The 23,133-nt window shown below is 39.4% G+C and overlaps 2 protein-coding genes across 13 annotated transcripts in view; both read left to right on the top strand.

Annotated features, from left to right (window-relative positions):
• Positions 1-3,070: 3,070 nt before the first annotated feature.
• Positions 3,071-12,227, top strand: rab36 (RAB36, member RAS oncogene family). Of its 3 annotated transcripts, none has more exons than XM_037083556.1 (11): positions 3,071-3,184; positions 4,430-4,507; positions 5,450-5,541; positions 5,642-5,716; positions 7,982-8,083; positions 8,176-8,240; positions 8,361-8,412; positions 8,961-9,042; positions 10,710-10,800; positions 10,913-11,026; positions 11,117-12,227. In XM_037083556.1, the coding sequence occupies exons 2-11, from the start codon at positions 4,436-4,438 to the stop codon at positions 11,176-11,178; spliced, it is 807 nt and encodes a 268-aa protein (XP_036939451.1). In that variant the 5' UTR covers positions 3,071-3,184; positions 4,430-4,435; the 3' UTR covers positions 11,179-12,227. The 3 variants fall into 3 exon arrangements, with proteins under 3 accessions (XP_036939451.1, XP_036939450.1, XP_036939452.1); XM_037083555.1 differs by having other exon boundaries at positions 3,114-3,215; XM_037083557.1 differs by lacking the exon at positions 3,071-3,184 and adding an exon at positions 4,040-4,257.
• A 297-nt stretch (positions 12,228-12,524) lies between these two features.
• The window catches only part of depdc5 (DEP domain containing 5, GATOR1 subcomplex subunit), a 35,244-nt gene continuing 24,635 nt past the window's right edge, over positions 12,525-23,133 (top strand). For 4 of the 10 annotated variants that reach the window (XR_005072202.1, XR_005072201.1, XR_005072203.1 and 1 more), the window contains exons 1-18: positions 12,634-13,408; positions 13,497-13,584; positions 13,702-13,748; positions 15,429-15,514; positions 15,618-15,701; positions 15,802-15,851; positions 17,011-17,080; positions 18,558-18,636; positions 18,780-18,841; positions 18,921-18,990; positions 19,072-19,144; positions 19,259-19,362; positions 19,459-19,533; positions 20,777-20,911; positions 21,019-21,080; positions 21,157-21,230; positions 21,335-21,404; positions 21,495-21,531. Coding sequence is in view for 7 of the 10 variants with exons in the window: in XM_037084607.1 (XP_036940502.1) it covers positions 13,312-13,408; positions 13,497-13,584; positions 13,702-13,748; positions 15,429-15,514; positions 15,618-15,701; positions 15,802-15,851; positions 17,011-17,080; positions 18,558-18,636; positions 18,780-18,841; positions 18,921-18,990; positions 19,072-19,144; positions 19,259-19,362; positions 19,459-19,533; positions 20,777-20,911; positions 21,019-21,080; positions 21,157-21,230; positions 21,335-21,404; positions 21,495-21,531 (1,363 nt within the window). In the remaining 3 variants the exon portion in view is untranslated. The other 6 variants (XM_037084603.1, XM_037084606.1, XM_037084601.1 and 3 more) reach the window with 3 other exon arrangements.

The raw sequence follows: 23,133 nt of genomic DNA, 5'->3' as shown, positions 1-23,133 counted from the left end.
TGTTATATTGTTTCGGTGCGTGACTTCCTGTCTGTTCAGTGCTAAATTCAGCTGAATTGCTGCGAAGAAGTCCTGCGTATCTGCTCCGGAGGGCTTCGGGCTGCTGGAGCTGGGACGGAGTCGATACGCAGCACAGCGGACCTGCTGGAAGTTAACAGGCTAAAGTGAAATCTATCAGCTCTGCTGAATCGCTGGAGTTCGTTTCGCCATTGTTTTCTGTGTAGTTTCTGGGCTGTCTTCCTCAAAGGTGTCGGCGTGTAGTATGTTGATAAAAAATTCTGCGGAGGCAAGGCTGGGTGGAATGATAGAGCAATCTTTATTAAAACAGACTTGAGCCTAGCATCCGAACAGAGTGTGGCCACACCTCTGATATTCTCCAATCTAGGGCAAAGTAATGCCAAACGTTTTTGCCCCTTCTTGCCCTATCAGAACTCCTACGCTCTCGATCTTAGGAATTCTACCCAAGTGCCACCACCCCCGTCTCTACTGTGAGACCCTTCTTAAAGTCCTTCGGGCAGAGCTTGCTTGCTCCTAATTGGTTACTGTGGTGGGTTGAAGGTCCATCTCCCATAAATGACCAAATCTGTTACTGTCCCTCCTTCGGGCTTGTACTCCAAAATTACCTAGATGAGCCCTCTATCTTTTTCTGGACATGTGTCTGTTTAAATATCATCCTCCATCTGGAACAGGAGTCAGGCTCCAATTCAGTCCCTATAGTGGCCTTGTCCCCTGCTAACCTTTGACCCACACAGCTAAATGCTGACTCCAAGGTCTCTTGGAGCTGTGAGCCCCGTATTGTCTGCATTCCCTAAGTCACACAAGGAGGAACAGGTTAAATTTAAACTGAGTTGAATTAAAGGCCAGAATGTGTTGTTGTCCAGACACCTCATCTGAAAGTGAAAACTTCTCCTTCTGTGCTCGGAACAACTTTAGGACCCTCTGTCTCCACACACATCGGCCTCCCACCTGTGATTCCAGATTGTTTGATTCACCCCTTTCACGTGCCATTGTGAAAAAAATAAACACCGGCAAATTCACTGGTTCACTGGTCACTGGTTGCATATGTGCAACTAAATGTAAAATGTGGTTGCACTGTCTCAAATTTTGAGCCCTGTAAGTGGTTCACCACGGTCATACTATATTCCTAGGAATTCTTTCTTTCTTTCTTTCTTTCTTTCTTTCTTTCTTTCTTTCTTCTTCTTTCTTCCAAGGAAGTCATACTTCCCAAGGGCGAAAACTCACCAATCTTTACAGAAATGTCCGGCCCCATGCCGGATTTACTTAATTCCAATTACATCTCAATATTCCTCCTGTGGGTGGGGGGGCACAATAAGCATTTAAATTTTAAAAACTTTAAAAATACCTACAAAATCAACAGTATATCCTACAGTTTTGAAACTTTCACCAAACTGTAGCCCCAATACTAAAGAAACTTTTGTACATTTAAACCTAAGAAAAAATTATGAAGTCCATCACTCTGTTTTATTTGTTTAAACTGTAAAACTTATCTCCTCCCACAATTTTTGCCTACAGTGCATGAAAATATTTGACTGTGAACACTACTGTAAACATATACCTTCAAATTGATAAATAAATCTTCAATGTTCATGAAAAAATTTAACATTTTTTTAGAGTCATGTGAGGTGATGTTTCACAAATATCAGGATTTTACCTAAATTTAAAAAAAAAAAAAAATTGTACCTTTTTGAGAACATTTTGAATTCTGCTCTTGTGAATAATTGCAGTCAATGCAAGCAGCATTGTTAAATATCAGTTATTCACTTATGGAGTAAATCAGTCATTTTTAAAAACAAATGACCAACATCTCCATGCTGCAATATGTGTATTTTCAGATTTTTGTCTTGATAACTCAATTTTTTACAGTGGTTTCAAATCTGCCTGCACAACAGTGAATGGCTTACTCAATTTGTGAAGCCACTGTTATATTGCCACTTGCCAATTAGCTCGGAGCAATAGATGACAGGCTCTGATTCCAGAAGTTGTGAGTTCAAGCCTCAAGTAGTCCACAATGAATATTGTTGTCAACTGTCTTGTCTTCCTGTTTGTTGCTCAAAATTGCATAAATTTGCCAAAAATAGCCCAGACCTGACCCATCGCTGCACAGCAGCTATAATTTGTTAATTGACTTTGTTGTGTGCATCTTCCTTTTTTTGTCATGGCCAGTTTGTGTCACTGAGGACTTTGACCTGGAAGCCCTGTGAAGAACTGGCAACCTCTTGAAGGTGTGCCCCACTGTTCGTTTGGATCGGTTCAGGAAGGATAATTAAAATCATCATGGATCATTTAAATAGGTTGTAGGCTATTCTATAAAGCTGATGATGTGACAATCCACATGGTGGTGCAATTAGTCCACTTGTAGTCTTAAATATGGGGAAAGTGTTTTCAACTGCAGAATAGAGGAACTACAGGTTTTTCTCTCTGTACAAAATGATTGGACCAGTGTTACACATAAACCTGCAAAGGAGACTCGAAGAGTAAATGTGATCAACTGAAATGTTAAATTTAGTGACAGGTAGTGCAATGCAACCAGACCTGCTGTAGAAGTAGATTTAGGTTAACTGAACACTGTACGTGAAATTCTGGGGTAGTCCTTTTCACCTAAATATTTCCATTTTATGCTATCTGATTCTTCTTTTAAATGACTACATCACTACTATGTTTTAGGTGTAAATATTTTAGGCCTATTATTTACTTCATTCAATGCATTTCTGAGTAATGGTAGAAGGCTAGTTTGCATGTAAGTGTTCATTGATATGACTAATGTGATGTATTTTTATGTTAATTGTCTCCCTTTTATAATGCACGAGAGAATGACCCCAAGACCAAGAGGGAGATTTATTGATACTGTAGCGGAATCACAAGGTCCAAAAGACTGAAACCATCCGGCGCCCAGTGAAGGAGAAGAAGGAAAGAAGGGGAAGAAAACGCGAAGAAGATACAGTGACGTCAATGTGATGAAGTGACTGAAATTAATAGTTTAATGCGTAGTTACCATTGTTGACCAGAGTGTTAACTTAACTAGCTTACTTCACTTTAACGGGCTCCCCACGTGCTACATGAGACCAGTTGTCACGTGACACGGCAGAGGGTGTGGTTGTCATGGAAACGAGCTCTTCATCACACAAAGTCCGAGTAAGAGCAGCTCGCGACACAGCCAGAGCAGGTGAGGAGGTACTGACTTCGTTTCATCCGCGGTGAGTGCAAATTATTCACCGTGTGCTGATTGGACCCGCAGTGCCACTGTGTAACATTTGGAAAAGAAAAAAAAAGGTGACACTTGTGAAATAACAGGTAGCGGCTGTAGTGTCTGCCTGTCGCTGAACGAACGTGCCAAGAGATCCGGTCAAGATTTTCAGACTAAAACATTCTTGCTTTCAATTCAAGATAGCACAATGTAACTTCTTGGGGAGGAAGTAGAAACAGAACATCAATAATAAAAATATAGGCCAACTGACAGGGCGAGAATCTGCTTTCACAATTTTTAACTGCCTTTTATCAGTCTGCTTTTATTTTAGAGGCGAGGTCGTCGTACTTCCTGCCATTCACTGGCTAACATCACGGTGCAGCGCTAGCTTTGTCTGAATTTAAACTTATGATAGCCTGAGTACTGGTGTTTTTAAATGTCCCAACCAGTATTCAACACTCGCACAATAAAGGCTTACATGGATGCTGTCACTGCGGAACACTAGCAGCCATCTCTGTTTATTAGACACATAGGATACACACTGCATGTAACGGTAGAGGGTGATGCTAAATAAGAATCAGAATTTATGTCTGTATTTGTTGGTCCTCGTGGTGTGGTGTACTTGTCCCTCGTGTCACTTTGTCTTTCGCATAATATAAAAAAGAAGAAGATACAGTTGATTAATGCAAAAAAAAAAAAAAAAATGACCTGGCGCTCTACACCGAGTGCTATATTTTACCGAAGCGCATTGCATTCACTGGATAAGTAGACACCTTAAATCCATCAACGGCACCGTTAATACATATTCCATCCATTCCATATTCCGCCTGAACAATCCTAACGACTCGAGATGCCTGCACAGTGTTGACATATAATAATATTAATACCATCCTCATTTTTAAGAAACATCAGTATTTCCCAGTGTCTCAAACCGAGAAGGCAGTAGCATCATTGCCACTGGGAGGATTTACAGCCGTTTCCTTTTTCTTTATCTTATCTTATCGAGATCTTTTTTCGTATTACGAGATCTTTTCTCGTAATTACGAGATAAGGTATGTATTTTTTATTTTCTTATTTTTTTATCCGGTGAATGCAATGCGCTTCCATAAATATTTGGCTCGGAGAACATTATGCCTTTTGTAAAAATGCAAATTAACGCTAAAGGAGCGTTTGGTATTACACTGAATTAGATAAAGCTAACTCAAAGTACACATTCCCTCACAGGTTGTTATGCAGGGTTACAGGAATGAGATGATGTCACCACCCATCAGCAAAGACAGGGTCATCTGGGAATTCCCAAAGGTACTCCCTATTTTTGCTTTGCTCCAGTTCATCCCAGGTCTGAGATCACCCGGGTTGAAATGGAAGGAGAAACTTGTTAGACACGTGTGACTTCTACCAAATGATCTCAGATAGTTAAATCAGTGTTGGATCAGCACTCTGAGCAATTATGGGGCTGTTGTGGTCAGCTAACCAGTCTGAGATAGAATAGAATAGAAATATGTGTTTTTTTAAGATTCAGTGTCTCAAATAGTTTTGAAGAAAGTGAAATGTATAATCATACATTCTGTTTTAGTATCTTGATTGTCATTCAGTAACTGTGTGCTTTGTGCTGATGTTAGAATTTAGCTCTAAGCTGAGCCTTGTCAGGTTGGGGAAAAAAGGGGAAAAACTAAAGAAGGGAAAAGAGGACCCAAACGCAGTACGCACAGTAGGCAAGGATATGGGAACAAACGTAAGGCGAGCTTTATTAAAAAAAGCTGATTACAAAAAAAAAAAAAACAAAAGCAGGCAAACATTCAACAGGCAAAGTAGCAAACAAAACCAAGAGGACAAAGTAGCAAAATAAACAGTTCAACAAAGTTCAAAAGAAAAAATCAAAGTTCAACTAAGACATGGAAATCTTGAAACCAAAACATACCAAATCGGGACAGGAACATGGAACATGGAGCATGGAGCATGGAGCATGGAACCGCAAACAGAAAACAATGACTGGACAAAGAGTGAGGGGAGACACAGAGACTAAATACACAGACACTAATGACATGACGAGGCACAGGTGAGGAGAGAGGAGGAAGGAAACCAGGTGAGATAACGAGGGGGAGGAGCACAGAGGAACAGACCAGGAGGGAACAAGACAACAGACAGAGGGAGCACACAGAGCCTCTAGCATGGCTTTTGACTTATTTTTGTTATGATAGGTAATAACTTGTTTTAATCAGAATAAATGTTTGTTCTTTTAAGTGCTACACACCTGGGGCCTCTCTGCAGCTGAAGAAAGACTGGGACATTGACGCCAAAGCCGCCTGTAAAGACAGAGCTGCCTGGCATCAGCCGTGAGTCTCCCTCTTTTGGCTAGATGCATCAGTCATAGCTTTGCTTGAACATCACATCAAAATATTTATGATGTAAATAACCTGATTTCTTTCTTTAAAGGTGGGACAGACAGAAAATGTCAAAGGTGGTGGTTGTTGGAGACCTAAATGTGGGGAAGACCTGCCTTATTAATAGGTACCTAATCAAGAAGGTTCAAGGCGATGTACTATTTTACAACACAGGGTTGCATAACAAAATGAACATTTGGAAACTCCTTCATGCTACGCAAACATAGAACATAAACGTAAGCTTATTTAAACATAAACACAGTGAATTTGTGTCATAGTTTGAGTTTTTTGCTTTATTTATTTTCTGTTTTATTTTGTAGTTCTCTTCTCGTGGGGGAGAGAATAAACTAGAGAAAAAGGATGTACTCAAGTAAAGTACCTTACTTAATAACAGTTAGGTTGTTGAGTCATTTGGTTTAGTCAATTTTAGACTTTTAACCTCTAGTTTTTCAAGTTCAATTCATCACTGGTTATAAGAAATGTTAATACTAAAACTTTCATTTTTACCGCAAATGAGTATTAGTCCCAAATATCGGTTTTCGGTCACATTGATTTCAAATAATCTGTATCATTATTGGCCCTGAAAAAGACATATCGGTCGACTAACAAATATTAATGTCAGAGTAACCTGTTAAGACACAAGAATTTCTGTTCTAGATCAGCGTAGGTGCAACTTGGACACACCTTCAGCGATGAACCCGGTTTTGTGTGCAAATGGCGCACTACTCCATCTCCAGTTTTCTCTCCAGCTCTGAAGTTGATGGATCCCTTGTATTTTTTTCTTTTATTGGGGGCATTCTGGCTCTTGCATTCTTGGATTGCTGTACAGATTGAGTCCACCAGTGACCTCAAGACTTAGTAATGGCGTGAGTGATTCCTGCAGCGCCTTCGGACAGCAACTGGGGATGTGCTCAAAGGTGCTGCTTTTCCGGCAGAGTTGGCATGCTGGTGTGTTTGCTGTGCCCCTGATGCGAAGGTTTGCCAGGTTTGTGAGAGTGTTTGGATAAGAGTTATTGGTGGTTAGGCTTTGTCCGGATGAGCCTGTGTAATCCACAAACTCCCATTAGGCCCAGGAGCCTTGTTTGTACATGAAAATGTTTCTCCTCCACCTCTGCGCACATCCCATCCTGAACTGAGCCGAGTGCCCCATCTAGACTTGGGGTCACTGCAATCCCCCTCCACTGACTTGATGATCATGTTCATGTCATGTCACTGATTTTGTGCGACAGGTGATTATGCCCTTCTCCAGCTGCTGCCAGGCAGAGGTTATTGAGCCTGAGGAGACCCTCAATAGGCCAGAATCAGGTTTTCGATGGTCTCTGGAATATTATATCGTGTCAGTGCTGTTTCGATGCGCTTGAGTGGGATGGATCCATAGTTGTTGGATAGGTCAGGCTGGAGTGCTGCAAGGTCCCCTCCACTTTTTCTTGCATCCTGGATCAGCTGGGCACTCCTGGGACGCCACCTTCTTTACTGAGGTGTCTATGTATTCGTTCTTCAAACTGACATGATACATAACTTCACAATGTAAGTTGCTTCCTCCACTCCTTTACTTGAAACCAATCTGTTCGGAGCCTTTGCTCATAATGAGGATGCACATAGTCTGGAGTTTCCCTCCGATGTTGACTCCAGAATTTTGTCCATATCCTCATCCTACTGGAGCCACTCCTTGTTTGTGGCTGGCCACATCATCTGATGCTCTTCTGATTTCCTGCTTTGTGGTGTTACATGTGTTGCTTGGAGGTTCCGGGCCCTGTGGGGTGACTCTGGGCCTGGCCCCTCCATCTAACCAGGTTCCTTGATCGGCACTACAGAAATTCTTGTACTAGCCACTTCTTCAGTGCATTGTGTCTCTTGTCCATTCATCAAACAGGCCATCTTTGTCAGGTGAATCTTCAGACCTTCAAGTCTTTGCACACCCAGCCGCAGATACAAAATGCACTTGTAGTTGATTTACCATTTGCTAGGGTGATTACCAATACGTCTGTCCAATTGGGATGCTCATTCTTCCCCCTCTCGGGCACGATAAAGGGCATGGTACACATAAGGTATTTTACTATAACACAACATAAGATTTTAATAAAACTGGATGTAAAAAGGCTGTGGAAATTTTACAAACTGTCTTCTGCCTATACCATGTGAGCACTGTTCTCTGATGGAATTACGTATGTAAAGTTATGGGTTTAATTAAAGACTAGATAACATCTTGCAATAGGATCATGCTGCTGCTACTACGCACAAACTCAGTAGCTAAAAACACTACCAGCCAGTGCATTTGCAGATGGTAACAAAGGAAACAGAATAATAAAAAGATCTGTGATTGCTATAGTGAGTCTTAGTTCTGACATGAACAAAAAAGAAAAATAACTTGATTTGTCTCTGCTGTTGTCAGGTTTTGTAAAGATGTATTTGAAAGAGACTACAAGGCCACCATAGGTGTGGACTTTGAGATTGAGAGGTTTGAAATATCCGGAGTACCTTTCTCCCTTCAGATGTGAGTAGTTTAATTTTGAATGATTTTTACTGCATCCATTTAACTTTAGACTACCTTGTGTTTTTGTTCACCATGTTTACTGCTTTTTATAGCTGGGATACTGCTGGGCAGGAAAAATTCAAGTGCATTGCTTCTGCATACTATAGATGTGCTCAAGGTAAGAAGTTGTAACAAATAACTTGATGCAAGATGGTTGTATGTCTGATGTTAGGTGAGACATTTACATGTTATCTTGTGTAAACTAATAATGCTGAAACTTGATGTTCACCTTTTCCAGTCATTGTCACCGTCTTTGACATGGCAGACATTAAGTCCCTAGATCATACACGGTAGGTCTTACAGTAATGTTATTGTACACTGTTTAATATTGTAATTGATATTTATCAGTCACCTACACCTGAGCCCTGACGACACATCTTGTTTAGGGGCTGAGTTCTGACTCAAAGGTCCGCTCACTAGATTTTCTGAACTTTCACGTTCAAGTGATGACCATTACTTACTGTGATGTAATCATTTATTGGATGCAACAAAAAGAGCTAGTGAAGGTTTATTCACATACTAGCAACACTTTAGATGTGTAAATCTCTCATGTGACTCGCTTCATTCATGTTTGAATCAGTGAAAACTGGAGATGTGGGTAATGATTCAAAGATCTGGAACACGGCTTAAAGTCTTGCACTTGAGCTGTTGGTCTTGATCGCTGTCTACAACCAGTCATTGCAGTATTTGTGACTGGAATAAAATAGTCAACTCACCTAAAATTACATGTAAAAAAAAAAACCATTTATAAAGTAAAAATCTGCAAGGAACTACAAGAGTATGTGTACTGTATGATAGATCAGTAGATAATGTAAGAAGTTTCTTCTTTTTTTTGTAGCCAATGGTTGGAGGAGGCAATGAGAGAAAATGAGCCTGACTCCTGTTTCATCTTCTTGGTTGGCACAAAGAATGACCTGCTGGTGAGTATATTATATATTATGTGTGCACAGTAAGGTCCAAAAGTCTAAGACCATGTCAGGATACTCTTTTTATGCATTTGTTTCAGATTTAAAACAGTTTCTTTCATTGCAGATAATAGTATCAGTTTAACAATCTGAGGAAGTTGAATATTTGAAAATGTTCAATGAACGTCAGCGTATGATAATGATGATAATAATAATGATAATAATATATTATTATCATCACTATCGTTATCATTATTATTATTATCATTATCATACGCTGATGTTCATTGAACATTTTCAGAGATTCAGCTTCCTTGGATTGTGTAGTGCTTTTCATGAGACTCAAAACTCTTAACATGTGAGCATTAAAAAATACACTAGAGACAAATATCATAAAAGCAATATAATACAAGCAGATCTGAAAACACACATCATATAACATTAATCAAACCTTAATAGTAGTTCTGAAATGGTGAGTTTTGAGTAATCATTTGAACTTGGGCAGACTGGAGCAGTCTTGGATGGATTTGAAGGACAGTTCCTGGGGTGTTGCCTCAGGTCCAGAGCTTGGTTCTGGATGGTGGGGACAGGAGGCATCAGGGGAGTGGAGGCTGTGGGAGGGTGTGTGGTGGTGGGGCAGGTTGGTGATGTAGGAGGGGGACTGGTTATGGGGGGCTTTGTGAGTGGGGAGAAGGACTTGTAATTGTATCCGTTGGGGGGCAGGGAGCCAGTGGAGGACAGGGGTGTTGCAGGTGATACGTGTTAGCTGCAGAGTTCTCAGGTGCACTTGTTGACTGTGAAGAATTTGGAGTTGTCAATGGGTTTGAGGAGCTTGTTCATTGTGGAAAAGAGAGCCTTGGGGTTGGAGGAGCCAGAGTGGATGAGGTGTGATTAGTAGGTAGACTGGGCTGTGTTGACAACTTTGTGAGTTGTCTGTGTGTGTGGGCCTGGAGATGTAGTGGAGTGGTGCTTCTCCTCAGACAGGGTGGAGTCAGTTCTGTGCAGGAGTCTGAAAACAGCCCCAGACGTGAATCTTCCAGCTCCATGTTTCAGTGTGGACTCAAACGCTGTGGTATCATTCTCTCTGCTGTTTGTCTCCTTACATACACCCCTCAATTGCTGACACTAATCTGACACTGTGATTCATCAGTAAACAGACTTTGTTCATCATCCACTGTGAAATTCTGTTATTTCCTCACCCACCTCAAGTGTTTGTCCTTGTTTCCTCCTGAGAAGTGGTTTAGAAACCGCTGCTCGTCCTCTGAGACACTACAAGACAGCTTCTTCTGACAGGACCACTGCTGACTGGACTCTTGTGTTGTTCATTTAGTCAATCTCTCAGTATACTAAGCGTGATGTATTGATCTTGTCATGGTGTGCTCAATTTGGATACAACTGATCCAGTTTCAGTACAGCATATTAGATTTACATGCACTGCCCCCTTACTAATCTTCGGTCCAGCTGTGACAGAGACCGACACGCTCTGGTAAGAAAAACAATTTGACCTCTGACATTCATTTATTTTCTGATTCCTAAAACTGATTATTTCCAGGTTTATGTGACAATATTAGACATTTTCAATGTGGTCTCAGGTTTTTGGACCTTACTATATTATATATGAACATTTTGTGAATTTTCAAACTGACAGTTTTCTTCTTGTACCCAACTATGTTGTTCTTAAGCCGTTAGAAGAAAGACAGAGGACTGAAAAAGATGCCATCAGGATAGCAACAGAAATACATGCAGAGTTTTGGGCTGTTTCAGCTAAAACAGGTAAAGTCAAGAGTTCACACTTGCTGGTGCTGTACAATACAGTAAGACTACAGAAATACAGTGATTCTGGCCAATGCAGAAAGCTACTGGAAGAAACTACTCTTATTTTCAGGCGAGAATGTGCAGGGGTTTTTCTTCAGGGTGGCAGCTTTGGCGTTCGAGAAGTGCATCCTGAAGGACATGGAGAATGTGGTCCCCGTTGGCATCGGACATAAAGATATTATCAGTAAGGACTGACCTAACCTCTAACAAGCAGAGATGTTGGAATGGGAGCCATGAAGGTATACGAATATAAAAAAAATATTTGTCTTAATAGAATCAGATTGTGCCATCCTGGAAGAGGCCACACCCGGAGACATGAAGAGAGGCTGCTGCTGATGCAAAGACGAATTCTCAAAATAAACTGCTAAGGAAGGTGGAACCTGACAGGCTCTGTGCTGAGCTTAACCTGTGGAAATGGAAGCGACTGACAAACTCCATTAGGTCTCTCAAGTGTTCAAAACTGCCATGTAATCTGACGTTTGCAGAATGTTCAACTGGTGTGATTGTTTTGCTGATACAAAATCTTCTGTATTTTTCAATTTTTATGGGCTTAAAAGTCCCAAAAATATAGTGTTGACACTGATTTGCCCAGAAGATATATATTTCTCAATGGACACCATTTAGATCATGGGAAACACAAGATAACATACTATAATATGACAATAAGAAATCTTATTGGTGTGTTGGATTACAATCAGTTCAGTCTACTTCTCATGTAGTGTTAATCAATTCTGAAATACTGGCAAAATATAAACTTCTTTATTCCCATAATTTCAGAGATAAACATGTAGACTAAACTAATTTGAGACAGGGACTGTCCCTGGCAGGACCTTAGTACAGGGAGATTTTCTTCACGTCTGTTTTACTGTTTATTTCTTCCAACTAGTGTTGTCAATGATATTGAAATTTTGATAATGAACAATTTAAACTGTTTCAATACTCATTTTCCACTGTAATGATACTCTTACCAGCTGTAATTTCTCACTCTCCCTTCTGAACATCAGCAAGTCCACGCGCACAGGAACACACACACCTCTTCACACCTAATTAGCTTGAATGCTGTTGTGCTTATCACACAGTACACAAAGCCCTGCTATATGTATCTTTTAATAAGAATAAAACATTTTATGCCCTTGTTTACATTTTTCTCTTGGTATCAAACATGGCATCAAATATCTATATATTTTATCCAGGTATAGAAGTTTGAAATTTCAATATCATAAACAACACTACTACATACAGTATTGTTGGAATTTGTGTTACCCATTATTGTGAGTTGTATACAGATAAAAGGTTTATGAAAGTTTGTATACTGAAATCTGAGGGCAAAGAAACAAAATATTAATGTTTAATTTCAATAAATAAACTTATATGACTATAATTTATATACTGTGATTTCAACATTTGAATGTACTTTGTTAAAGTATCTGGGATTATTATTTGATAATTCAAGATCCATGAAATGTATTAAATGTATGGATGTATTAAAACACTGACACGTACAAAAGCTTCCTTTTACCTGATCCAGATATCTAAACAAAGATGAAATATATATTTGCGTCACAACAGCAGTGTTTTCTGTAGACTGCGTGGCTTACAGTCCATAGAAAATAACATGTTTTTAACTGCCAGAACAGAAACGAAGATCGAGGGAGCGATTAGCACAGTGAATCCTCTTGCTTCACTGATGGTCTCTGAACGGCTGCGAACCAATCCCGTCACACATTGCCATGTTTTGGAGGAAGTAGGACCAGTGTGAGCTAGTTAGCGAGCAAAGTACCGTCTGTATCCACGCAGTGAAAGCTTCTTCTACCTCACTTGAACTCTATGGATATATTTTCAAGTATTGCAAGTCTTTTTTGTAATGTTTGGGTTAGTCGTAGTTGACGTAGCGTTAATTCACTCGCTGTTAAGTTGGTTCACATTAACCACATGCTAGGTTAGCATATGTCATCAGGGCAGTTTAATGCTGCTAGGAGTCTGAACTTCGGCGACTGAGAAGATACCGCTCTTATTTCTTTATTCTGTTGGTATTCACTTGATTTAAATGATCTACCATACTGTTTGATTGAGTACTTGAGTTAAATCATTATACTGGTCATGTCTTGGAGTTAATGTAGGTCTGTGAGATAAAGAAACGTCCATTCCTAACGGGGCCGTTACCGTAGAGAATATGTCCGGCTGGGAGGTTATCATGGGTTAACAGGAAACTTAAGTGTATAAGTGTCAACAACTTAATTTCTGTCAAAACACAACTTTCGGATTAGGTTGCCAGCTCACTGGCTCTAACGCCACCTCCCCACCGATATGTAGCAGACTACAAGACAATCAATGTGAATCAGTCAAGGATATATGACAGTTACAGTGCTATATGTGGGATTCATTTCAAGAATGGCAGTAAAAGAGAACAAATTCATGTCGAGGCCGTGCGTTAGTTTGCTTCTAACTTTGGGAGCTACAAACTAGCTGATGAATTTATTCCTTAGATATTCTTCCCAGCTGCCCATCATGAAGACGAATAAGTCATACAAGCTTGTGCTGCACAAGAAAGGTTTTGGGGGAAGTGGTAAGCAAGAAAATTGAATTTATGTTTATTTTATTCATTATGCAATTTCTGTCAGACTGTTTTTAGATTGAACTTTTCCTCTGAACAGATGATGAGGTGGTTGTCAACCCAAAAGTTTTTCCTCAAGTCAGTATAAGGGATATAATTGAGATCGCACACCCCACGGATGAATACAGGTGAGCTTGTAAAATGTGGTGATCATAGGGTTGTGCATTTACACACTGACTGATTTCTATGTGCACATTATTCCACTATTGAGTCTATAATCAGGCATTGTCTCTTGAAATTTTCAGTCCTCTGCTGTTGCAAGTGAAAAGCCTAAAGGAGGACCTTCAGAAAGGTAAATGAATCATGATCAAACACTGTTGGCTTGAATATGCCTTACTTATGCTGTGTTGAATTAAAAATGAATGATCTCAGTTTTACAGCTAAGGGTTGGTTGTTGTTACAGACAGCAGGATAATTGTAATTGTAGTAAAGCATAGAGCTCTAACGATTATTTGATAAGTCGATCAGCCGAAGATTAAAGAAATGGTTTTTGTGAGTTTTTTGTTAAAAATGTCTTAAAACGACTTGACCTTTGTTATTCATATGCATATATATATTTTTTTTTTGAGTTGCATATTTTATCCCAAATGTTAACAACAAGAACCTGTGTTTAAACCCAGAGAAATCCATGTTTCTGCAAGGCAAAGAATCAGAATCAAAATTCCTTTATTTGTTATGCAAACGGGTAAATTTCTGTGTCACAGCAGCCAAAAGAGAGTAATATTACAATAAGCAATAATAATAGTAAAAATAAACAATATAATAAAAGGGTAGGGTCTTCTCTTTGTGATGCTTGTAATGTTCAGGGTGTTGTTGCGCTGCGTCAGAGTTGTAGATCAACTCTGAAGTCAGTTTCAGTCCGTAGTTAGTGGTGTTACTGTATTTGATTAGAAAATTCAAGGTTATTTCTGTTATTTCGGCTATCTCTTACAGAATAGAGCAAGGATAGACAGATAGGCATTCAGTGTACATGTCCTCCTTAAAGGGATATTCTGAGTTTAATCCATGGCCTAACGTACCGTGACACCAAGTAAGACCCACCCTCCAGAGATCACTGTTTTTCCGACCGCTAGCTTATGTAGTTTTAGCAACCTCAGAAAAGACAGCACGATAACAATACCCTGCAGTCTCTGCCTCCAACCAAAAAACACCATCAAAAAGCCACTCAGAGCCACAAATAATGCTCAGAACAGCACCAAACTTCAGCAACAGTACAAATAGGGTCACAGCATGTAGTTTGATTACCGGCTACAGTTAGAAATGCTCAATTCCGTTCTTTTCCCTGTCCGCTCTCGATAATAACTGTTTTAAAGTGGTAGGCAAGACACAAATGAACTTTGATTGCTTTTCCTTGGAGTAATAATCAAACATTTTCATCCTTGATCGGTGGATCTCTACTGCACTCAGTAATCAACTCACAGGGCTTCCCCACAATGACCAAGCTGCTGCAGGAGAATTGTGAGCTGTGTTCTCTTTTCAGTAGAAATCCAGCAAAGCAAGCTGATGTTTGATGCCTCGAACTATGTGCTGGGACCCTATTTGTCCTGTTGCTGAAGTTTGGTGCTGTTCTGAGCATTATTTGTGGCTATGAGTGGCTTTTTGATGGCAGTTTCTTGGTGGAGGCATAGACTGCAGGGTATTGTTATCGTGAAGTCTTTTCTGAGGTTGCTAAAACTACATAAGCTAAAGTTTGGACAACTTGATCTCTCAAGGGGAGATCTTACTTGGTGTCACGGTGTGTTAGACCATGGATTAAACTTATACCTGAATGTCCCTTTAAAGTGAAATTCTCACCAAGGCTTTATTTGTGAATGTATATGAGTAAAACCTTCGTGTAAATGCATAATTATGACGAAGGAGGCACTTTTAAGATTTACCGTAGTTTAGTTTTCGGGCAAGTTAATTTTCAATGGAGGGATTTTTGCCAAGAGTTTCACTTTCACTACATAATAGATAATTTACTCTTGTCTAGAGACAATCAGTGTGGACCAGACTGTAGCACAAGCCTTCAAACTACGTGCTTACCAGGATGTCATTGTTAACATCGTCGACCCAAAGGTATGTTCACAGATTCTCCTTCTGACTTTGAGCCGTTCTGACTCATTTGCCAGTTGAATAGAATCTCTCACGTACAGTGGTTGTTGTTTTTTTTGCTTCACAGGATGTAACATTGGACCTGGTGGAACTGACATTCAAGGACCAGTATATTGGCAGAGGAGACATGTGGAGATTGAAGAAGAGTCTGGTGGGGCATTGTGAGGTTTCTGTGTGTGGATGTAATGTTTAACAGTACATTTACGCAAGGATTTAAGGACTTTTTACTCTTCTTCCCATCTTTATTCCAGGTGAGCACATGCGCTTATGTGACACAGAAAGTGGAATTTGCTGGAATCAGGTACTCTGCAAACATTTCACTTACACTTCATGTCCTCTACATGTACCAACATGTCATGTTTACTGTGCAGTGCGTACAGATGTTTAATTTAGTTTACATATCTTCAGGGATATAAAATACTTTCTGTAAACAAAAAGTACCTTTTTCAAAATAAAGTGTTAATGAAAGTTATGTTCACACTTTATCAATCCCAGTATGAAAACTGATCTGCCTTTGTAATAGCAAGCAATCTGACATGTTAAATTTATGTTTACGAAAGTTTTTCATCAAAAAGGCACACGTTCTTTTCAAGTAAGTTTGAAGGTGCACTGTTTAAAATGGCAGGGCAATTTCGTTTACACTAAAAGCATTAGAGTAAAAGCAATGCATTTTATAATTTCCTTGTCATTTGTAGTTTGTTTTTAAGAAGGATTTTTTCTTTTTATTAAAATCATGAATCGAGTTTAGTGTGAAAAAAATGGCAGATTAAATGTTTAGGCCATATCGTCCAGCCCTAATTTCACTCTACACTCATTTGCATGAATGTATTTAGTTTGACTCATGGACTGTGGAATAAGTCAAGTCAGTTTTATTTGTAAAGTGCCAATTCACAGCAAAAGATTTTTAATTGGAGCTGTTCCATACCATACTAACATACTGGACAATACTGCAAGCTTTTTCTGTGATTGAGCAGCACCAGAAGCAGCCAATATACACTTTAGGGCTGGGTTGGATGGACCAAATAAAACGGTTACATTTTTTGTCTTTCTTGTGATGCATGTAGGCACAGTATTTTCCTCCTTTTAAAGTAGGGATGACCATTGCTCTGGTAAATGACATCACTTTACCATAATGAGTCTTTAAAACTAGGATAAAACAACACTTTTGACCCATCACTATATAACCATATCCAACACCTTACACGATATAGTCTTATATATAGTCAATATGTTGCCCTTTGTGTCAAGAAAAAGAGAAGAAGTCAGTTTTGGTGTTGGAAGTTTCCTCAGGTTAAAAAACGAAGTGGACATTTGTACTATTCATGTGGCAGATTCTTTGTCTCAGCTGTGCCTTACCTCATTTTCTTTGTGTACAGTGGTATAATAACTTCGACGACACTGGGCTGAAGAGTTTGTCTGTTACCACATGCATGCTCAACATGTCTCTTTTCATTCATCAGAGCTCAGGCCAGTGAACTGTGGGTGAAGGGAGAGAAAGTGACCTGTGGGTACATTAGCGAAGACACAAGGGTAAGAACAGTTTTTAAAAGCAGTTGCCTGTGTGTGCTAGAGCTGCACAATTAGTCGAACTATGGTTAAAATCATACATGACAGTAAGTGCGATATCCAGATCGCAAAAGGCTGTAATTATTTGATGAAGGTAAACTGAGTGACAAACAGCAACATCAGGATTTCAAAGATTTTTTAAGAGGAAATGAAAATTGTGATTGTCTTCATGAATTACATTGCAATATATTTCAAAATAATAGCAACATGATTTTTAATTCACCATAAAATTGCAATATGGCCAGGGGCAATATCCCAAAGACATGGGCTGCAATTTGCTGATGAGGATCAAGTGTGTCATCATATGCCATTATAAATGAAGCATTGCAGTGCTACAGAGACGTCCTGGTCCACAGATCATTATGTCCAGATGTAAAGGAATATGCTTGTTTGGTATAGACCCCCAAAATAACATCTAAATGCAAAAATTACCATTCCCACAAAAACAGCATGACTCTTATAACAATCACAATAGAGTACCAAAAAACCCAGAAATAACTTTTGGTTCCCCCGTCTTGAAATCATTGTAATTTTTTAATGGGTTTAAGGTGTGGTGCCTGAAATAAGGTCTGTGGTTAACACATGATTATGACATTAATAATGATATGTATTAATTATTATACTACTAATAATAATAATATTAGTATCGGTAGAAGTCAAGCATTACCACAGCACCAAGGCCAGCTACCATCCACGTGAACCTGCAAGATGAGAGAGCACAGAGACTCCGGGGATGAATCCAAATTAGTAATGTGTATTATCAAGAGAGGAAGGGAGATGACCTCAGTGCATCATGGGAAATCCCACAGCAGTCTAAGCCTATGGCAGCATAGCAGAGAGCCTGTGCTGGCCCTTTCTATAAGCTTTACCAATAAGGAAAGTTTTAAGCCTACTCTTAAACACAGAGCAGGTGTCTGCCTCCTGAATCAACACTGAAAGATAGTTCCACAGGCGAGGAGCTGAACGGCTGAAGGCTCTGCCTCACATTCTACTTTTGGAGACTCTAGGAACCACAGAGTAACACTGCATCCTGAGAGTGTAGCGTTTCAGTGGGGTAATAGGGTACTGTTAGCTTGTCGGGGACATTAAACGTCCTCACAGCAAACATGGAGACTCTACCCACAAGTCTGTCTGTACAGGTGTTAGCTTCTTACTGCTACACATTTAATTCACTCTTCAAAAATCACAAACTGGTGTTCCTCTGTGAAGATTATCTCGATGAACAGAAGCTGGAAGGATCAGAAACGTGTTTGTCACAAAGATTATTTCCGAAATCCAATTCAGCAATCCCACAGAGGGAACCAGGACCATGCTAACTTCAGTAATCTAGGAAAATATGCCATCCTATTTGTCAAAATAATTGCAGCACATGCTTTTTGCATTTTGTCCAGCCTCAGTTTAAGTTATTCCTTTTGCCCAAATGTCTGACCTTGTGACACAGGTGGTGTTCAGATCCACTTCTGCAATGGTGTACATCTTTATCCAGATGAGCTGTGAGATGTGGGACTTTGACATCTATGGTTTGTCAAACCTCTCTGATTTGTAACTTAAACTTTATACGGCTGTTTTGTCTCTTTAAATTTGTTTTCTAACGACAAAGCGTCTCATGTCGACGAGTCTCTGGAGAAGAATTTCTCATTTGTCTCATTTGTTTTGCTCTCAGGGGATCTCTACTTTGAGAAGGCAGTGAATGGTTTCTTGTCCGACCTTTTCACCAAGTGGAAGGTTTGTGTTTTCTCTTGTTCCGCTTGTGCTGTAACTGTTGTAATTGAAAACAATGTTTAAATGTTGGCTGTTGGAACAGGAGAAGAACTGCAGTCATGAGGTGACAGTTGTACTTTTCTCACGCACATTCTACAACGCCAAAACTATCGGTGAGTCTTGCCTTTATTATCACAGTGAGTTATGATGCAAAGTAATACCTTTGTTACTGATACAGTTATCATTTCCCTAAGATGAATTTCCAGAGATTCTGAGAGGGTCCATCAGACAGGACCATGAGGGACGTTTCTATGAAGACTTCTACAGGTAATTGTAGTTATTGTTCATAAATACTTTTATTATATGCTTTACTTTAAGCTCATCTGATTTACAGACTGGATAATAGAGTTTTTGTCCAACTCTTAACTGCCTTGCAATTAGGGTCGTGGCTCAGAATGAGAGACGGGATGAGTGGACATCATTATTAGTCACTATCAAGAAGCTTTTTATTCAGTATCCTGTCCTGGTGCGGCTGAAGGAAGCAGGTAGTTTTTCCACTCTAGGCTTTGACCCTCCAGTTGATCTTTAGGATGAGGTATCTGTTTTATCCACAGTCTTGTCTTTATTTACATCAATCCCAGATGGTTTTCCTGTTGGTGTGAACTCAACTGCTGCTCAAGGAAACTACCTGGAGGCCATAAACCTTTCCTTCAATGGTAAGTTGTAGAACTGCTGTCAGAGAAATTTTTATGGAGAGCATCGTTATTCGGGTACCAGGGGCCTCACAACCAATGTGTACACACAAAAGAAGCACATGGGATTTATTAAAATTAAACTTGATGGGAGGAGGATGGGAGGAATTATGTTTCAGCCAAGGTTGTTTATGATGCCTCAGCCGGGCAGACACAAGTTCATAGATTGTTCTAATTTTGTTCACGTCGTTGCGCAAAACTGTTGGCGAGATAGTGTTATAATACTTACATATTATAAGAGATAATGTATCTAGCCAGTTGAAAAGCCACAGTATCAGTAATGTGTTAAGCCCTGATGTAATGACAGGTTAAGCAGACCTCAGGTATGCAGAGAGGTTGTTCCACCGGTGAGGAGAGTAGAAACTAAAGAGCAGCTTGCTTGTTATGAAGCAGTGAACGGTGAACCTCACTCTCACATAGGTCTTGTTTTTATGCATTTGTCTTTGTGTTGTATTATTGTGTCATCTTTTTCTGCTGCTGTTGTTATCTGACAATGGATGTGAAACAGCTGTAAAGCATTTTACCACCACCTACTGGATTATGGTTATAGTTGCATTCATTGATATATTCTTACAGTAGTATGACAGTCAGATGTATTCTCTGCATGACTGCATGCACTGGACTGTGACGGTTTGGGACAAACATATGTACCATGGCACCTCTAGCTTACATACATAACTGAAGAAAAGTTTTGTATCAAGGCACTGCAGGGGGGATGAGCTTCAGACCTCCTATTGTACTGGCCCCATCTGCCAATCAATGTTTTCCTTTGTGTCCAGCTTATGAGTCCTCAGGAGCATGGACAGTATGTTCAAATAGAAAAGAAAGAAAGATACCCTTGTATGCCTGTATACATTTATTGGAGTGAATTCAGAATAAAATTACTGAATTCAGACAGACAGAATCTTAGATTTAGATCTGTTGTTTTTATCCACGGAAGTCCTGACAAATCATGGAAAAAAGCTCGTTCCAACAAGATTAGAAATTTGAGTTAGCCCTGAATCAGGATAAACAAGATTCAAAGTAGTGGAATAGTCACCTACAGTTTGCAATGACAAGAAAATAAGTTATCCAAGTTAAATTGTGAACCTGTCCTATAATACACAAGGTCAGTAACAGTTCAGTGAGTGTCTTTCAATAGTGATCAGAGTAGACTACAAACTGGAAAAGAGGAGAATAAAGCTGACCTTCACCGTGTCTCTCACAGTGTTTGACAAGCACTACATCAACCGTAACTTTGACCGCACCGGCCAGATGTCAGTGGTCATCACACCAGGGGTGGGGGTATTTGAAGTCGACCGCCTGCTTATGATTCTCACCAAACAGCGTATGATTGACAACGGTAAGTGTGACAGTACAAACCCACTGGCTGAACTGTGCAAATTTGCTCATTGATTTAGAATTAAAATATGATTCTATGAAGTCATGACAAATATGCTCTCTCTCTAGGTATTGGAGTAGACTTGGTGTGTATGGGGGAGCAGCCTCTGCACGCAGTACCATTATTCAAGGTAATGCATAGATAATGTCTGTGTGGTTGCAGTAGGCTGTATACCTGTTGGTTACTGATGGCCATTGTCTCTGTAGCTGCACAACAGGACGACACCTGGAGACACTCGTGTTGGAGACGACTACAACCTTCCTCACTGGATCAACCACAGGCAAGACGGCACGACAGAATAAAACAAAGATTAATTCACATTATATCCAAGGGTGCGCTTGATTAATCAGTATCTTTCTTGGTTCATTTTCTTTCATGCCATAGCTTCTACACCTCCAAAAGTCAGAACTCATGCAGCTCCTTTACTCCTCGAATCAAACTGGCTGGCCGCAAGGTACACTAACATTTTTTGCAGCACCTACAAAATGTTTTGATTGATTTTTGTGTATGTTGTAACATCTTGTTCAAATTATCCTTTTTTCAGCTTCATGCTGAGAAATTCAAAAGCAGCAAGGATCACAGTAAGTTTAGTCCCATATCTCTTTGAGCTCTTTTAATGTTTTGAAGCGTGACTTAGATCATTTATTAATTAAGTTAATTTTTTCAGCTGTTTGATGGCACTGTTGATCTTTTGGTTGGATATTCATCCATTTGGTCCACAATGAATATCTGAGCAGCCACTTGATGGATTGTTGTGAAATTTGGTTCAGACATTTATATTTAGGATGAACTGTGGTGATCTTAGATCTGTTTAGGATTCTTTGGATTATGACCAAATTAAACCAGTGACTTAAAAACTAATGATACTTGCATTAATCTCAGCTGTGTGGGCTGCTATTTATCATTATTATGATTATTAATCATTCCTAGCGCATTGCTGTAGGAAGTATACATTCCTATAGAAAAGTGGGAGGTTAAGTAGCGTTTTCATGGATGGCCAAACGAGGTTGTGTTTGAAGGTCTGATATCAGGGATATTTAGGTTTGTTGTGAAATTCGATATTCCAGGATACAATTGGCCGTTTTTTGTCTATTTTTGATTTTGCCATTATATTTCACCTTAAAAACTAATTACCTCAAGAGAGTCTGGCTGCAGACCTCCAGTGTGGGGTCGCTTCCGGTGCAGCCTCCAGTCTCAGGCCTGCTCCAGTCTCAGGCTGGGAAGTACATGCAAGAAACTTCAAAATAAAATCGTTTAGACACAATAAACTTCAAAACAAAATTGTGTAGACACAGCAGTGGAAACGATATTGTCCCGATTTTATCGCTGATTTATATTTGATTAATCAACATTGTAATGTTAAAACCATTAGTTTCTTAAATGTGGTATACATGTTGATCTTGCCAATTATGTCTACGTAGCATGTAAGGTCGGCAGGCCTATCTATATCAGTGTAGCAACATATTGATTCAATACATCTGTCATATCTGTCACATTACTGCATTATTTCGGTCAATACGGCATAAACTCCGTCCATGTAGCTTAGCGACGTCAGTTCATAGAGAAACATTACGCTTGTTGATGGGACAGTTGGAGCCTAAAGCCTCTCTTCATGTCTGTATCAAACAACACACTTTTCGTACATAATTGACCTTTGAAGAGTGTAACAGTAGTAGTACAAACACCTGAATTTAATATGAAAAATGTATTTCATGGCACAAGAAGCTTTTATCTGCTTGTACTGCTTGTACTGTCTGCTTGTGTCTGTTATATTTTAACTATGCAAGCAAACTCAGTGTACATGTGGAGGGCAGGAGTAGTTACTTAAAACCAAAACATACAAACATAATTAGCCTCTGCTTTTTATATTTTATGTTCAATATTTATCATGTTAAATACATTATTTTATTGTGTGCTATTTCTGTGTCTGTTTCACCTAACGCTTATACATACTACACTTGAAGACATACAGGCCAATCAAATGTTTTACTATGTTTAAATAATAATAATAATAATAATAATAATAATAATAATGCTCATATAACAATGTCAGCATATGTGTAAGGGCAAGAATAGTTAAAACTATTAATTATCTTCAAATGTATTAACATACCTGTTTTCTTCATAGTATAAACAATGTTAATTATTTGGTGCTTGGTTAAAAAAAACACATAAAATGACAA

The sequence above is a fragment of the Acanthopagrus latus genome, chromosome 21 (assembly GCF_904848185.1).
Source record: "Acanthopagrus latus isolate v.2019 chromosome 21, fAcaLat1.1, whole genome shotgun sequence".
NCBI lineage: Eukaryota > Metazoa > Chordata > Actinopteri > Spariformes > Sparidae > Acanthopagrus > Acanthopagrus latus.
The sequence above is the reverse complement of the archived record's forward strand: the minus strand, read 5'-3'. Positions and strand labels throughout refer to the sequence as shown.

Coding starts and splice junctions, on each gene's coding strand:
- rab36 (XM_037083556.1), top strand. CDS start 4,436: ATGCAGGGTTACAGGAATGAGATGATGTCACCACCCATCAGCAAAGAC. Junction 8,413..8,960: donor AAGTCCCTAGATCATACACG/GTAGGTCTTACA, acceptor TTTTTTTTGTAG/CCAATGGTTGGAGGAGGCAA. Junction 10,801..10,912: donor GGCTGTTTCAGCTAAAACAG/GTAAAGTCAAGA, acceptor TCTTATTTTCAG/GCGAGAATGTGCAGGGGTTT.